The 13,625-nt window shown below is 54.4% G+C and overlaps 1 protein-coding gene across 3 annotated transcripts in view; it reads left to right on the plus strand.

Annotated features, from left to right (window-relative positions):
- Positions 1-507: 507 nt before the first annotated feature.
- MTG2 (mitochondrial ribosome associated GTPase 2) overlaps positions 508-13,625 on the plus strand; it is a 19,176-nt gene continuing 6,058 nt past the window's right edge. Inside the window, exons 1-7 of one of the 3 annotated variants that reach the window (XM_040459840.1) lie at positions 508-626; positions 8,154-8,344; positions 10,255-10,402; positions 11,294-11,409; positions 12,145-12,363; positions 12,488-12,626; positions 13,217-13,625. In XM_040459840.1, coding sequence (XP_040315774.1) covers positions 8,159-8,344; positions 10,255-10,402; positions 11,294-11,409; positions 12,145-12,363; positions 12,488-12,626; positions 13,217-13,611 — 1,203 coding nt within the window. In that variant the 5' untranslated portion in view covers positions 508-626; positions 8,154-8,158 and the 3' untranslated portion in view covers positions 13,612-13,625. Of the gene's footprint in view, positions 627-1,069; positions 1,183-8,153; positions 8,345-10,254; positions 10,403-11,293; positions 11,410-12,144; positions 12,364-12,487; positions 12,627-13,216 lie in introns of those variants that run through there. The other 2 variants (XM_040459839.1, XM_040459841.1) reach the window with 2 other exon arrangements.

Consider the following 13,625-nt stretch of genomic DNA (forward strand, 5'->3'; position numbering starts at 1 on the left):
GTCGGGGGAGGCAGATGTCTGATGGGGGCGGCTGGTGTCTGAAGAGGGAGGTGGGTGGCTGAGCGGGGCAACAGGTTTCTGATGGGGGTGGCCTGTGCCTGACCGGGGTGGGGGAGTGTCTGATGGGGGAGGCCGGTGTCTGACAGGGGCACCGGGTGTCTGATGGGGGAGACAGGGGTCTGACGGGGGAGGCAGGGGTCTAACAGGAGCGGCCCGTGGCTGTCGGGGGAGGCAGGTGTCTGACGGGGGAGACGGGTCTCTGATGGGGGTGGCCGGCGTCTGAAGGCGGAGGCAGATGTCTGCATGACGGGGGCAACAGATGTCTGTCCGAAGGGGGCATCCGGTGCCTGACGGAGGAGGCGGGTCTCTGATGGGGATGACCCGCGTCAGTAGGACGGGGCTCCGGGTGTCTGACGCGGTGGCCGGGTGCCCGCCAGCCGGCGCCCCTCCAACCGCCACACAGCCAACGCGGACTGAGCCCAAGGACGTGGGCGGAGTGGGTCCTATCTTCCGCTCACGCGCGCTGGGCAGGCCCTGCGCAGGCGCAGCCTGCCGGGGGCGGGTCCGGCCCCGGAAGTGATCTGACAGCCCGGGTTCGGGCCCCGGAAGTGACGTGTCCAGGAGCGGTGAGTGCGGGCGCTGGCGGGCGTCGGGGCGGCCCAGGGGACGGGGGCGCGGGGACGGCGACGGCGGGCACGCCTTGTGACAGCGGCCTTGGGTCCCGGGCGCCCCCGCGTCCTTCCGTGCGTGTCTGCGTAACCGCCGGGGACGCACGGCCGCGCGAAAGGGCGCGAGCGCTCACGCGTCCTGCGAAACATGTTGGAGCGCGTGTAGACGGAGCGCTGCTGCAAACGCGGCTCCCTGCCCCGCTTTCCCGCGCCGGCGCTCCCGGTGTGGCGGGTGTCTCTGCGGCCCCCGAGCAGGCGTGCTCCCGGGTCCGGGGCGGGCGGCACCGCCACGGCGCCGTCGAGGAGCGAACGTGTGCGGAGACCGTGCAGTCGGGACGCCGACCTGGAGCTGCGACGGTGGAGTTGCTTCTGCCCCTGGACCCAGAGGATTTAGTGGGGAGGGTGCCGCCACCAGAACCAGACGGGAGCGGCCCGGAACCAGCTTCCTCGACGGCAGGGAGAGCAAGTGCCTCCGGGCCGGCTCTGCAAACAGCACGCACGCTCTTAGGTGGTCGTAAGGAATGAATTTTGAAATTTCTGTAGAAGGTTTAGAAGAGGTTCCTGGCAAAGAATAACTTCTGCGCAGCAGTACAACCGAGCTTAACGCTTTATAGAGCGAAGTAGTAGTGTCCAAGGCCCTGCTGGCTCGGTTGGTCGGTAGAGGATCCGACTCTTGATCTGGGGGTGGGGAGTTCATAGCCCCACGTTGGACGGGGAGCCTACTTGAAGGAAAACAATAATAAGTAACTTAAGAAACAAACTGGAGGGACGCCTGGGTGGCTCAGTCGGTTGAGCGTCCGACTTCGGCTCAGGTCATGATCTCAAGGCTCCTGGGTTCCAGCCCCACGTCGGGCTCTGTGCTGGTAGCTCAGAGCCTGGAGCCTGCTTCAGATTCTGTGTCTCCCTTTCTGTCTCTCCTCCTATCCTGCGGCGTGCGCGCTCTCTTTCTCTCTCAAAAGTAAACATTAAAAAAATAATAAAGTGGAGCCCTTGCCATGTGCTGAGTACCTTTCCAGCAATTGTAAAAGCCCCATCCTGTAATCATAACATCCACTGGACTCTGGACCCTGGGTTTCATCACTGGCCTTTACCTGCTGAACGGGCCCAGTAGACAGATGCTCCCAGGAGGAATCCGAGCTCACTTCCTGAGTTCCCACAGTAGAGACCAGCACTCTCCAGAAGGACTCTCTGTAATAGTGGAAGTGGGATGTCCAGTATGGGGCCCGCTGACCACACGTGGCTGTCAGCACCTGAAATGTGCCTTGTGTAACTGAGGGACAGTATTTTTACATTTTTATTTATTTATTTTAAATGTTGTTTTTGAGAGAGAGAGCAAAGGAGGGGCAGAGACGGGGACAGAGGATCTGAAGCCGGTTCTGCGCCGTCAGCACGGAGCCCGATGCAGGACTTGAACTCACAAAGGGTGAGATCGTGATCTGAGTCAAAGTCGGACGCGCGGGCACGCAGCTGACCGAGCCACCCAGGTGCCCCGTTTTTAAATTTTTAACTAATTTAAGTTGAATAGCCCCATGTGGTTGGCTCATTGGGCAGTGCAGGGATGGCATTTAGAAGGAAAACAGTGTGAAACAAAGTTGAACTTGTTATTTATCGAGGGAAGCCCTGTCACTCAGGCATGCAATCAGCAGGCTTTTCCACCCGGCGCTGGAAGGGCCGGAAGGAGGAAGTAAGCCCAGTAGGCAAGAATCAGAGCGCAGGTCTCTGGCTGGCCCTGTAGCCGATGGCCTTCTCTGCCACAGGTCTCCGGGTTTCGTGTCACCGGTGCCCTGTACCTGGTGTTGGCCGGGGCTGGGTGCACGGTACAGCCCTGCAGCGGGCTTTGCCGTGGATGTGCTGGTGGCAGTGCTGGAGGACTTGTCCCTTTACCAGTTTTCCTTGCTCCGCCGCTGCCGCCTGACCACTCAGACCTCGGGGGAGCCACTTTCCCTCTTCATCTGCCAGTCGGGGGACTGAAAGTACTTTGCTTACAGAGTAGTTGTGAGGCCCAGATAAGGCGATCCCTAAAAATACTCAGCTCAGTATTTTGCTACGCGGTAGACGTCTTGAATGTTGATAGTTAACGCTTATCTCTAGGCACTTTTTATGTATGGCGCTACCGCGGATGAGACCGTTGTCTTCATTTTCCAGTTGTTTGCCGCTAGTGTACGAGTACGATTGGTTTTTGTGCGTTAACCTTGTAATCTGCAAACTCGGTTAATCGTTTTACTAATTTTAGTCATTGTTTTATAGGTTTTCCTGGGACTCTCTGTGGAAACCACCGTATCTTCTGCGCTGCCACCTCTCCTTTTTTGTTTTGTTTTAATTCTTTATTGCAGCGTTTGAAACACAGTGTTGCGTAGCAGTGGTGAGCATAGCGGCTTTTTCTCCATCGTGGGTAACAGTCCAGTCTTTCTCCATCCCGTGTGATGGCCGCGTGGGCCAGATGCCCTTTGTCAGCTTGGAGATGTGCCCTCCCGTTCCTCATTTGCTGCAGCGTTTCCTTTTCCTGATCACAAATGGCTGTTGACTTGGGTCAGGTGTGTGTGATTGCCAGTGGGAAAGGGGGGTGGGGTTGTAACTGCTAATAAAGCCTGTGTTCCAGGAGTCATCCCGCTTGGCCCTGGTACGCGGTAGACTCAACTGGACCCTGTGTTGTTAGGGATTCTTTGTGTCTGTGTTCATGAGGGATGTTGGACTGTAATTTTCTCTGTAATATGAGGCTTTGGTACTAGAGTTTCACTGGCCTTGTAAAATGAGTTAGGTAGTGATCTCACTTCCTTTTTCTGAGAAAGTTTCTGTAAGATTGCTGTTATGTCTTCCTTGAATGTTCTTTAGAATCTCCCTGTAAAATCGTCTGAGTCTAGAGTCTTTTGGGGGATGTTTCTTATGAGCAGTTTAACTTTTTTTAGTAGACACAGAGCTATTTAGATTTTCTACTTGTTGTATTAGTTGGGTAAGTTGCATTTTTCAAAAATTGTCCATTTCATGTAAGTTGCTGAATTTGCTGGCAAAAACTTGTTCATGGCATTCTCTTACCCTTTTCGTATCCGGACAGTTGGTACTGAGAACCCCTTTTAAATTCCTGACCTTGGGGATCTGCGTTCACTCTTGATCAGTCTGATGAGAGCTTTGTTAGCGCCATGAATCTTTTCAGTGGCTGTGGTGTTTTTCTGTCGTCTGCTAGGGTTTATTTCTACTCTTTATTATTTCCTTCCTTCCACTTTGCACTTTGTGGTTTCTTGATCTTAGCTGGTTTTAGATTGTTCCTCTTTGCCAGGGTGAGCACGCAGAGCCCCGAGGGTCCCCTGAACTGGGCACGTTGCACTGTCCTTGCCGTTCCTTTCAAAATGGAAGCGTGCCGTATAACTTCCGGGTAATCGGGGTTTCCTTAGTACTGTATGCTTACTGACTTCGCTCTTCTTGTAGCCGGAGAACACACCACACCCTCCGTGGTTTCCATCCTCTTGCATCAATGCTTCAAGCGTTGCGTCCCGTCCGATGGTCTGTCTAGCGAGTGTTCCAGACGCCTGAAAATAGCGTCTGCTCTGTAGTCGTTGGATGAACTGCTCTGTGCATGTCAGATCGACCCTGTTGATAAGATCGCTCAGATTTTCTGCATCTTCGTCGCTGTTTTCGGTTGTTTGCTTGTTTTCTCTTCAGCTACTTTTTTTTTTTTCTTTTTATCACTTCCTGAGAGAGCGAGAGCAGTATTAAAATTCCCCACGATGGCTGTGCAGCGGTCTGTTTCCCGCTTCAGTTCTTTCAGATTTTGCTTCACGTGTTTTGAAGTTGTCCTTGTGCACATCTGTAGCTGCTCGGTGCCCTTGGGTCACTATCAGATGTCTTCGCTCGCGTCCGGTGATGCTGTTTCTGGACGTCTGTCTTACCTCAGTTACGCGTCTGGTTAGGTTAAACTAAACTCTTCTATTGTTTATTTTCTGTGTGTCCTCTCTGTTTCCGTTAGCCCTGTTCTTCTGAACCGTTGGCGTGTTTTGAAGCGTCCCCTGTCCCTGTCGGTTGGCTCTCGGGCCGTCTCTGTGTTGCGTGTCAGCGGCGGCTCTGGGGGACACGGTGCACATGCCCAGCCTGTCCTCGCCTGCTCGGCGCTGAGGCTGGTGCGGGCCTCTTGCCCCCCACGGTCCCTTTCATCTCCCCGCGATCTGACGCCGTCAGGTGTAGGACCTTTGCCTGCATTGAAAACCCACTGGACGGTGTTATAAATAAGTCTTGCTGTGATCTTACGTGTCTAATCTTACCAGGAAAATTGGCAGTGCTTGTAACTCCTTTACCTTTTCTGTTGCCGCCTCCCGTTGCCGAAGATCTGGGTGTCCCTCTGGCGCAGTTTTCCTTCACCTCAGGAACTCTCGAGCATCTCTTGTAGAGATGCTTTTTCACCGTCTGAGACCGTCTCGTTTGATCTCCCCTCCCGAAGGGCGTTCTTGCTGGGCCTGTGATGCCGGGCGGACAGCCCTTGTCTTAAAGATAGCACTCCAGGATGGCTTAAGCCGAGGTGTGGGACCCTGGCTCTGGCCCTGGAAAAGAGAAGGAGCTGTTGGTGGAAAAACCGGTGCCCTCCGAATGCCACCTGGAGTTTAACCCAAGTTGGGTTTTTAGTTTTGGCAAATGTATCCCGGTCACGTAAGACGCTAACGTTAGGGGAGACCGGCCAAGAGGTATGTGGGAGTATCTTTCACCTTTTTTTTGTAAGTCTAAAATCATTCCCAAATACAAGTTCCTTGTAAAAACAGTATGCACTTACAGAAAGGTAACAGGAGGGTATCCCCGGGGCGGGGGGGTTGGGGTTCAGCCCAGCATGGGGGGTGGAGGAGGGGAGGGTTTGGCTGCTATGAGGATTGAGCCAGTGAACAGACATGTCCAGGACGCTGGAAGCGGGGACGTGGCAGTCAGAGAATGGAGTTGTCGAGACAGAAAGAGGAAATGAGCGTGCGTCCTGAGGTGTGCAATTGGGCACGTAGGTGTGAATTCCTGGATTTGGACAGACGCTGCTCGCTAGCTGTGGGTGGACAGGCGTAGCAGCGATGCACAGGTGGGTGTGTGGGTGTGCGTACCTTCGTCTGCCCTCCAGGTGCCCCCTGAGAGCCCGCAAGCTGCGAAACCCCAGCCTGCCCAGCGGGCACAGGGGCTTCTGGATCCTGTTCTCCACTCACAGCAACTGGGGCTTCTTGAGTAAAGGCTGATCTCAGGGTCGTCCGGGGAGAATACGCAGTGAGCCCAGAACGTTTTGTACCCGGAAGCAGGGAAGTCCTCAAAGATGGATGGGCCGCCACTGGCCGAACTGGGGACCGTTTGAACACGATAGGTATGTAGGTAGATCAATAAATACGTAAATAAATCATAAATAAGTAAACGCATGCATATCCAAGTGTAGCTCACTAAAACAGAAAAGCACGAGCCCGCGACGGTGAATAAATGGGGAGCTAATGAGGAGGGGGAAGCCGGCAGGGACCCCAGAGGGCTGGAGCTCAGAGCGCATCAGGAAAGGACCAAGGAGACCTGGCCCTCTGCGGGGCTTGTGTGACATTCTTGTCACGAGGGGAGGGGACGTCAGTCAGACGAGGGACACACACCTGCTGCAGGACACCTGGCCCGTGGCCTCGAAGCGTCACTGGCACGAGAGCCAAGGCGAGGCTGAGGAGCGTCCCAGGCTAGGGAGGCTGAAGGGAGGGCCGTGCGTGTGGCTGGCGGCCTGCTCGCGGGGGACGCCGGCTCCACGGGGGACACGCGTGGGGTGATCCGGGGCGTGGGGCGTCAGGTCGGCAGCTTCCCCGCAGGCGATTCAGGAAGGAAAGGGTCCTTCACCCCCGACTCTGCCTTTTCCATGACTGTGACAGTTTCCAAATGAGAAGCAAAACTCTTCAGTGCCTTGCTAGGAGAAGAATTCCTACAAAGAATGTATCCCTTCCCTGCGGAGCCCGAATGTGGAGCTGGAGGCTCACGGGAGGGGCTTCTAAGGTCCAAGCAAATTCTGTCTCTTCTCCTGCTGTGTTACACACTTGGTGGCTTTCTAATTTTTTTTTTTTTTTTAATATTTATTTAGTTTTGAGACAGTGAACAGGGGAGGGGCAGAGAGAGAGGAAGACACAGGATCCCAAGCAGGCTCCAGGCTCTGAGCTGTCAGCACAGCCCGACGCGGGGCTAGAACCCACGAGCTGTGAGATCATGACCTGAGCCGAAGTCGGATGCTTAACCGACTGAGCCCCCCAGGTGCCCCTCTAATTATATTTTAAACATTACGTGTACATTTCTTTTCCTATTTGCGTATATATTTCATACTTAGAGACGGGAGGAAAGCTTTCTGAGTTTTCTTCTACGTGGCACACGCGTGCCCACGCATCAGGGACATCTGAGAGTGGGTGGGTATCAGGCCCTCACAGCAGAGGGAGAAGGGGCTGTCACCCCTAGAGGGCCAGGTCCCAGGCAGCCTCACATGTGGCCTTGGCACCTACGGGTGTGTCGGCACTGGTAAGGGTGTGAGCAGCCCCCAGTTAGGGACAGGTGGCTCACACTGAGCACGCACGTGGGCGGCCTGTTCACGGGGATTAACTTGGCCTGTCCTGCCAGCCCCGTCCCACTGACAGATGCACAGAGTGAGGCCGCACAGGGAAGAGTGCTTCCGGGTCCACACTGGGGACAAGGGGCAGAGGGGACATTTGCTTCCAGTCTGGGGGCATAACCACCACGCTCCATAGCCCGTATTCTCACTGGTCCAGTTTGGCTATTTTTGAACTGCACAGGATAACCCACTAATATTTGAGTAATTGAGTGTTTTATTATATTTTTTAATATTTATTTTGAGAGGGCGCACACACAAGTGGGGAAGGGGCAGGAAGAGAGAATCCCAAGCAGACCCCGTGCTGACGTAGGGCTCGATCCCACAAACCGTGACACCGTGACCTGAGCTGAAACCAACTGACTGAGCCACCCAGGCACCCCTGGGTGTTTTAAGAACTTTTTATTTGAGGCTCAGGTTTTCTTCTTAATGTTCTCACTGAGCAGATATTTGATAACCTGTAGAGGAGTGCATCCAGTGCTGCGGGAGGTTTAACGATTTAAATCCTTTGTACACACATCTTGCTCCCAAGTAAGACAGAGGTTGAGAAGGGCAGGTGACCCTTCCTGGCTCGGAGCTGAGAGTGGTGATGGAAGACAGTCCTGCTAGCGAGTTTGTTTACGTGTTTCAAAACCACATGTGGAGATACTGCTGTGCACAGGCCTTTTCTTTAGTTTCAGTTTGCAGGGTTGTGGGTTTTTTTGTTTTTTTTTTTAAAGTTTATTTATTTTGAGAGAGAGAGTCCCAAGCAGGCTCCGCTCTGTCCGCACAGAACCCGACTTGGGGCTCCATCCCACAACTATGAGATCATGACCGAAATCAAGAGTCGGATGCTTAACCGACTGAGCCACCCGGGCGCCCCTCGGTTTGCAGGTTTAAACCAGGCGTCTGATTTTGCCAATTTGATTTTTGTTAAGGAGCCATGGTGCCTTCGAGGCTTCTCTCAGTAGGACCGCGGACCGTGTTTGGGGGCGTGGGGCGCTGGACTCGGGTCGCACCCGGCCAGCTCCCGTGGCACGCTCCCCCCAGGCTGCTCTCGGCCAGCTGTGCGGACCTCTCCAAGCACCAGGAGCCCCCCGGAAAGAAACCGCTCTCCGAGAAGAAGCTGGTGAGATTTCTGACCTTGAAGGAGGTTGCCTGCAGTTCCCTCTCTCAGAAGCAAGGCACACTGTTTTGAGATCTCATTTTCCTGTTCATTCATTCTGATGTGTGTGATGCTACACATGTGGCATCTTGAACATGATGAGATGGAAAGAAGGTCTTTGTGCGCCGAGTCCTGTGCTCGTGGAAACTACGAAGAGCGGGGAAGGCGCGTGGGTGCTGCCGGAGCGCCGTGCTCCTTCCCTGCAGCCGGAGGGAGGGTGCACACTAACAGGGGAGGGGCAGAGAGAGGGAGAGAGAATTCCAGGCAGGCCAGCACGGAGCCCGACGTGGGGCTCAAACTCCCCCCACCGTGAGCTCAATACCTGAGCCGAAGTCGAGAGTCGGACGCTCCACAGACTGGGCCCCCCGGCGCCCCTGGGACGTGTGTACTAGGTACGTTCTTAAGTATGTACGAGTAGTTCTTCGTTTAAAACATCTGGGGGGGGGAAGGGGCATGCCTTTAGCTTTATACTTCTTTAAGCCTTACCTGGTTTTTGTTCTAAATTCAAGACCTACTAAGAACGTGAATGACCTTTGATTAAATTTAAGAAGATAGGTGCTTACGACCCACTTTGTTTCCTCCTAAAGGGGTGTGGGCAGATAAGCATCACCTGGGCCAACAGTGTTTTCTCTGGACAACTTACCACATACCTCAGCTTTGCATGGTCGTAGCTGAATGTACAAATTGAATCTAAGTTTTATTTTCCCTAGAATGTTCATCAGTTGTGCTTTTTTCCCATCACATTGATCTTGATTATGTTGGCCTACAGCAAAGTTTTTGAAATAGTAATTCGTGGTTTTTCCACGTGGTGGTGCCAGAGAATCTTAAAATATTTGGGTATTAAAAAAAAAAAAAAAAAAGATCTGCCTATGCAGTAGCGAACAGAAATGCAGATGCCCTGGGTCCTGGTGGAGGGGCCTTGTGGATGGCTGCGTCCACCCGCACACGCGTGCAGGAGGGCGGCAGGTTCCCCGCTAGTGGGACACCGGTGCTGTGCCCTGGCACCTTGGAGAGCTGGCCAGGATGAGCTAATGTTTATCAAATGTGAACCTAGTTAGTTAGTTCTAGTTCTTCTCCTAGATTGTGCCTCCCTTAGGGGCCTAGAGCAACACTTACTCTCAGGTCAGGAGTTCTGTTTGTATTGCTACATTTAAACCTAAGCCCTCTTCAGGGGCGCCTGGGTGGCTCAGTCGGTCAAGTGTCCGACATCAGCTCACGCCATGATCTTGCAGTCCTTGAGTTCGAGCCCCGCGTCGGGCTCTGTGCTGACAGCCTGGAGCCTGCTTCAGATTCTGTGTCTCCCTCTCTCTCTTTCTCCCCCACTCGCACTCTGTCTCTCTCTCTCTCTGTCTCTCTCTCTCTCTCAAAAATAAAGATTTTTTTAAAAAAATTAAAAAGTAAATAAACATAAGCCCTTTTCAGTTGGGCTGCAGAAAACATTCTTTCTTTAAAGTTAGAAGCCTGGTAATCCACCAAGGACTCTCGCATTCATTATGGTGTCTTTCCATTAGTAAAGACCTGTTATTTCAGTAACGTATTTCTATTTGAAAAAACATGGAAAGATGCTTTGTTTAAGGAATGTTCTCTAAACAACTCTCATTTTCTTTAGTTCGGGAATGTTGACTTTGTTATCCAACTGAGTTCTGTACTGACCACTTTTTACATGTGCCTTGACTGACGTGGGCCTACAAGTAGTCGGGGCTCGTGGGAACCTTTTCCTATTTTTGCACTGGAGGCGAGATTAGTAACCTTAGCGTCATTTACCTCTAGTCTTAAAACCTGTCATAGATACAAAAGGCACATTCCACATGGCTGCCTGGTCCTCGCGAGGATCGCGGAGGGAGTAACGAGCGGGCTCGCTGTGCTCTCTGCAGAAGAGGCATTTTGTGGACCATCGCCGAGTGCTCATCCGAGGGGGATGTGGAGGCGATGGGGTGAGCTGTTTCCACAGTGAGCCCCGGAAGGAGTTCGGAGGCCCCGACGGTGGTGATGGAGGTGACGGTGGCCATGTCATCCTGAAAGGCACGTGTCCCCAGGGGCCGTGTGGGAAGGATCGGGGTGTCTGCTCCTCTTTGGGGTGGAGCGTCTCCAGCTTCTTATCCGCATGGGAATTTGAATTCAAATGTTGACGTGTGGACATCATTTTTATTAAATTATATGTGTGTTCGTACTTAATGCCCCTGAACCAACTTCAGTGGTGGATTTTTCTAAATTTGAGGAGTACAAAGTGCGTTTACTCTCAGGGAGTATAACGTTCTAGTCCAGCACGTAACAACAAGGTCGGTGTTGCTGTCTCGGTACATGCCGGGAGGCTGTGGACTGCGTTGACCACATTGTGGGGCTCGAGCTCATGAACCCTTGAGATCGTGACCTGAGCCGATACCAAGGGTCAGACACTTAACTGACAGAGCCGCCCAGGCAAACCCGAAAGTGGAACTATTTTTACATCGATGATGGTATTATAGGTGATTTTGAATTTTCAGAAATTGTATTTTTTTGAAAGGAAGTGAGAATTTAGCTTTTTAAAATGTCACATTGCGGGGCGCCTGGGTGGCTCAGTCGGTTGGGCGTCCAACTTCGGCTCAGGTCATGATCTCACGGTTCGTGAATTCAAGCCCTACATCGGGCTCTGTGCTGACAGCTCGGAGCCTGGAGCCCGCTTCAGATTCTGTGTCTCCCTCTCTCTCTGCCCCTCCCCTGCTCGCACTCTGTCTCTCAAAAAGAAAGAAATGTTTAAAAAAAAAAAATTATAATATCCCATTGCTCGCTCGGTAACTTGTGCCATGACTTCATTCCATGTTTCCGTGCGCGAGCATTCTTAATGTCCTTAAACCCAACCAGAGGAAGTGGACAGCGTGCAGAGAATTCTGCTTTTAAGCCAACAATGGTGAAGGTCGTTGCTCTGACTTGTAGCTGACCAGCAAGTCAAGTCGCTGTCCTCTGTGTTGTCGCGGTACCAGGGTTTCCACGGGCAAGCCGGCGGCCGGAAGAACTGCTCCGGGCGAGGCGGCGCTGTCCTCTACATCCGGGTAAGCCTGTCGTGGCCTCGGGGGGTGCCTCACAGGGGTCCCCTTGGCTCGGACACACAGCTGCCCGAGACCGAGACTTGGTCCTAATTTTATCTCACACGTGTGTATGACCCGTTCTCAAAAATCACAAAATAATTGTATTTAAAAAGTGGGACTCCAGGGGCGCCTGGGTGGCTCAGTCGGTTGAGCGGCCGACTTCGGCTCAGGTCATGATCTCACAGTCCATGAGTTCGAGCCCTGCGTCGGGCTCAGTGCTAATAGCTCGGAGCCTGGAGCCTGTTTCGGATTCTGTGTCTGCCTCTCTCTGACCCTCCCCCGTTCATGCTCTGTCTCTCTCTGTCTCAAAAATAAATAAACGTTAAAATTTTTTTTTTTTTTTTTTTTTTTTTTTTTTTAATAAAAAGCGGGACTCCAGGGGTCCGCTCTTCCTCTGTCCTGACCCAGGCCATCTCTCTCTCAGATTATCCCAGTGTTTTCCGGATGCTTCCATCCACCCTAATGTTTTAGAAACACTGAAGAAGCCATCTGAATGCCGTGCAGGGATTATGACAGCCCCATAAAGTCCCTGTGAAGGTCGGGACTTTTCTCTTGGTGCTTCGTAGCTCTGTGAAGGGGGACCTAGTGGTGCTCCCTCCCTCTGCTACACCCCCCTCTTCTAGACACGGACAGATGCATGGGGTCTGGTCCACTCAACGTTTCTGCCCTCCAGCCCCGCAAGTGCTTCATTATTTTCAGGTCCCTGTGGGCACCTTAGTGAAGGAGGGCAGTGAAGTCGTGGCTGACCTGTCCCGCCCAGGCGCGGAGTACGTCGCCGCTCGGGGAGGTGCGGGAGGAAAAGGCAACCGCTTTTTCCTGGCCAATGACAACCGTGCACCGGTGACCTGTACCCCCGGGCAGCCCGGTCAGGAACGTGTCCTCTTCCTGGAGCTCAAGACGGTGGCCCACGCCGGGATGGTGAGTATCGTGTGGGGCCCCAGGCAGGAGGAGGGGGTGTGGGCACTGCCGACCGATAGACGCTCTGTCCCCGGTGCTGCCACAGGCGCCCCGCGGTGACGCCCCATCTCTGCCTCTCTTCCAGGTTGGGTTCCCCAATGCCGGGAAGTCCTCGCTTCTCCGGGCCATTTCGAACGCGAGGCCTGCCGTGGCGTCCTACCCGTTCACCACCTTAAAGCCCCACGTTGGGATTGTTCGCTGTGACGATCACCAACAGATAGCAGGTGGAACTTCATAGTCCTCTCCGAGGTTGGGTGTAGACAGTGTCCTTCGGAGCCGTGCTTCTGTCGGCCTTCAGAGCCGCCCCCCCAGATGCAGCCTTGCTGCAGCCCCTGTCGAAGTGCGCTCGGGAGTCGTGTGCTCCTTTCGGGCCCGAGGAAGGCCTGCCTCCCCCCCTTGGCACTTGTCGCGGAGGTGACACGTGACCTCAGAGCTTTCCCCGCGCCATTTCGAGGGAAGAAAACTTTTTCCCCCGGAGGGAAGGTGCCCGTTAAACGCAGTGAGCCCGCCGCTCACGTTCCTCGCATAGCACTTTGCATCTGCAGAGTGCTCTATAATAATTTCTGTCAGCAATCCAGTTCCTAACAGTTTACAGGAGGCCGTTTTCCCCTTTTCTGAATCATTTTTACAGCCAGAGGCTGGCGTGTGTTCACTGTTCCTTACCGGGCGCCGGCCCGGCGCCCCCGCCAGCCTGTCCCCGCATACCTCAGCCTCTGGCAGCTCAGAGCCACGGTGCCCGGGACGGCAGCAGGCCCGATGGGTCGCTCCGGCGGGAAATCCGGAGGCAGCCCCCTTGCTCTGTCTCCCCCTGCAGTGGCGGACATCCCGGGCATCGTCCGGGGCGCGCACCGGAACAGGGGCCTGGGGAGCGCCTTCCTCAGGCACATCGAGCGCTGCCGCTTCCTCCTGTTCGTGGTGGATCTCTCGGAGCCAGAGCCGTGGACTCAGCTTGAGGACCTGAAGTGGGAGCTGGAGCAGCACGAGGCCGGCCTGTCCCAGCGACCCCACGTGGTCGTGGCAAATAAGGTCGACCTCCCCGAGGCCAGGGCTGCCGTGCCCCGGCTGCGGGCGCGCCTGGGCCCGAGCGCCGTCGCCCTGTCGGCGGCCACCGGGGAGAACGTGGAGGCGCTGCTGCTGCGTCTGCAGGAGCTCCACCGCCAGCACGTGGCCACCGAGCTGCAGCGTGGCCGCCAGCCGCTCAGGTGGTAGGCGCCCCCCCATCC

This window comes from Herpailurus yagouaroundi, unplaced genomic scaffold, assembly GCF_014898765.1.
Source record: "Herpailurus yagouaroundi ecotype Mexico unplaced genomic scaffold, PumYag 246, whole genome shotgun sequence".
Taxonomy (NCBI): Eukaryota; Metazoa; Chordata; class Mammalia; order Carnivora; family Felidae; genus Herpailurus; species Herpailurus yagouaroundi.